At 48.6% G+C, this 2,942-nt stretch overlaps 1 protein-coding gene across 1 annotated transcript; it reads left to right on the forward strand.

Annotated features, from left to right (window-relative positions):
• The first annotated feature begins 975 nt into the window (after window positions 1-975).
• On the forward strand, window positions 976-1,905 carry Olfr763 (olfactory receptor 763). The gene has a single exon (NM_146862.1). It carries the CDS (start codon window positions 976-978, stop codon window positions 1,903-1,905), a length of 930 nt encoding a protein of 309 aa, NP_667073.1.
• The last annotated feature ends 1,037 nt before the right edge of the window (window positions 1,906-2,942 follow it).

The following is a 2,942-nucleotide window of genomic DNA, read 5'->3' on the forward strand; positions in this document are numbered from 1 at the left end:
TCCCCTGGGAGGTAGGTCTCCAGCCCTAGCAGAAAAGGCATTTTCAGGAACAGAAGAAAGCTAGGCTCTAATTCTGAGAGTGGGAAAGGCAGAAGACAGCCTCTGGGGCAATGGCTGGAAGTCCCACCTAGAGAAATGGGTTAGAGCACTGGGCTTCTGAGCCCAGCCAGCTCCATTCATGCTTAGAGAAAGAACTCTATATATGGCAGCCTCCTCCACACATGGTTTCTTCTTTGTGCGAGGGTGTGAGGAGGACCTGCCAGACCCAGGCCCAATGAAGAGGAAGCCAGCTCCTCCATCTTTTCTATCTTCCCCCACTTTCCTCCCTTTGCACGCTGAGAATCAGCTCTGCAGGGAATTGAACTGCTGTGGTGTGCTCCAGGGAGAGGAACCCTGAGGGCTGTGGGGATCCATCTGCAGTAAAAACTCCATAGCCCTCTGCTCCTCAATTCTGTGTTCCTGTCATCTCCTGCTCTTGCTTTTTTTCCCCACCCACTGTCTGCCTCTGAGTGGACCCTTTCTTCTGCCAGATTATTTGTTTTTGTCTGCTCACCCACTTTCTTGAAGGAAGCTGCTTTTATCCCCAGTCTCTGCTCCTATTCCCTGGGTGAGTGGAACAAAGCTTGTGTGAAGAAACCTGAAAGAGCAGGAAGATCTTTCAGTGTCTGGATTTTCTTCCTCTTCTCGAGATGTATTTTCTGGGTTAGAGTCAGCAGCAGCATCAGCATCAGCAGCATCAGCATCATCATCATCATCATCATCATCAGCAGCAGCAGCAGCAGCAGTAGAGATTATCAGCATCTTCTTCAGCATCCTGTTCAGCATCCTGTTCAGCATCCCCAGCATCTTCCTCAGCAAGCTGGGCTGCTCTCATGGTCAGCTCTTCATCCTCACTGTTGCAGCCTTTGTCTCCAGCTGGCTACCCCTCTCTGGCTTCCCTTTTTAATTTTTTTATTCCTAGTCTGCTTTGGGGAAATGGGGGATGATAATGATACAGACATAACAGAGTTTATTTTACTGGGGTTCTCGGGTTATGGCTTTCTTCAGGGCCATCTGTTCTGGGGTGTGCTGTGTATCTATGTTGTTACCTTGCTGGGCAACTCTCTGATCGTCCTCCTTACGCTGGCGGACTCTGCGCTCCACTCTCCCATGTACTTCTTCCTGCGTCACTTCTCTGTGGTGGAGATCCTCTACACCACTACCATTGTGCCTCGGATGTTGGCTGACCTCCGGTCTTCCTGCCCCACCATCCCTCTTGCCAGCTGCTTCACTCAGTTATATTTCTTTGCCCTTTTTGGCATTGCTGAATGCTGCTTGCTTACTGCCATGGCCTATGACCGGTATGCTGCCATCTGCTGTCCACTGCATTATACTACCCTGATGAGCCAGGGAACCTATACAGGCTTGGTGGGGGCCTCTTATCTTGCAGGTGTCATCTCAGGCACTACTCACTCCATCTTCATCTTCACGTTGCCTTTCCGTGGGGCCAAAACCATCCATCACTTCCTGTGTGATATCCTGCCTGTGCTGAGACTGGCTACTGCAAGCACTTTCTGGGGTGAAGTGGGGAACCTCTTTGTCACAATAACTTTTATCTTTGCCCCCTTCTTATTGATTGTGGCCTCTTATGCCTGTATTCTTGCCACCATCCTTGGGGTGGCAACATCCCAGGGTCGTCAAAAGCTCTTTTCTACGTGCTCCTCCCACTTGTTTGTGGTCATACTCTTTTTTGGGACTGGGACTGTTGCCTATATGAGGCCTCAGGCTGATTCCTTTGGGGACACTGACCAAATTATCACCCTGTTCTACACAGTTGTCACCCCCATGTGCAACCCTTTTGTTTACACTCTGAGGAACAAGGAGGTCACAGGGGCCATGAGGCGGCTCGTGAAGAGATACTTTTAGGGTCCTTTATAACACGGTACTTTCTTCCTACGGTCTTGGAGCTCAGAGCCTGATTCTTGGACATTCACAAGGAAAAAGAACCTGAGATCTGTAGTCCACAGGGTACATGCAGCCTGTGTCCAGCGTGAATGTCCAAGATACAGATATATTGTTCTGAGCTCAGCTTCTGGGACCTGGTCTTAAGCCTTGACTCTGCTTCATTCAAAGGGAAGAACTGGGTGAACACAGATTGGAACAGAGGTCAAGAGAAGGCAGCTGAGATGACCCTGTGTGATGATGTAATTCCTGATCAAGGTCTAGGCTCCTGTGACTTCCTGTGTCTATGTACTTGAGATATTTGTCTTCCTGCTTCTCCCAGTCAGTACTTATTGTAAGCCTTTCTCCCTGATATCATTTATACCTGCTGGGGGGGCAGGGGCAGGGGCAGGGGCAGGGACAGGGACAAGGGTAGGGACAGAGACAGGAACAGGTAGTGGCTGGCTTGGCCTGCAAATTCATCTTTTGAGTCTTGCTTGGTGGTGCTGTAGGCTTGGTCTATCCAGTTACTTGTCTCCTGACTCACCCCAACCCCTGGGACCCTCCTGAGATGTTGGTGTTCCTTACTTGAGTTCTTCTCTGACTGCCTTCAAAGGTATGATTTTCATTCCCTCCTTTGATCTTAGGTAGAAAACACATCTCTGTACCCTCCAGACTCTGGTCTGAAGTCTGTTCTAGCCCTAGATAGATTCTTGAAACCAACTATTTACTATTTTCACCCGGTGTCCACGTTGGTTCTTGGTTAGATGGATCCAGCACATCTCCCTTTTCTTGGAATCCCAGCTATTGCTTGTTCATGATCTCCTTTCAGCTGTTATTCACACACAGGCAGTATCAGAGGCAGGTGCTCAAGGAGCTATAAATGAAGGCCTGGAGACAGCACTGAGTTTCCAAGTTTGTAAAAAGTAGCACTGCTAGTTGCAAGAAATTTATATACAGAGGAAAAATAACTATCAACAAAATGTTAATATTGTCTATGAGAAATTACTCTACCTGCTTTT

The sequence above is a fragment of the Mus musculus genome, chromosome 10 (assembly GCF_000001635.26).
Source record: "Mus musculus strain C57BL/6J chromosome 10, GRCm38.p6 C57BL/6J".
In the NCBI taxonomy this organism is placed as follows: domain Eukaryota; kingdom Metazoa; phylum Chordata; class Mammalia; order Rodentia; family Muridae; genus Mus; species Mus musculus.

What these genes read in the sequence shown, in the direction of transcription:
- Olfr763 (NM_146862.1), top strand. Translation starts at nt 976, where the DNA reads ATGGGGGATGATAATGATACAGACATAACAGAGTTTATTTTACTGGGG.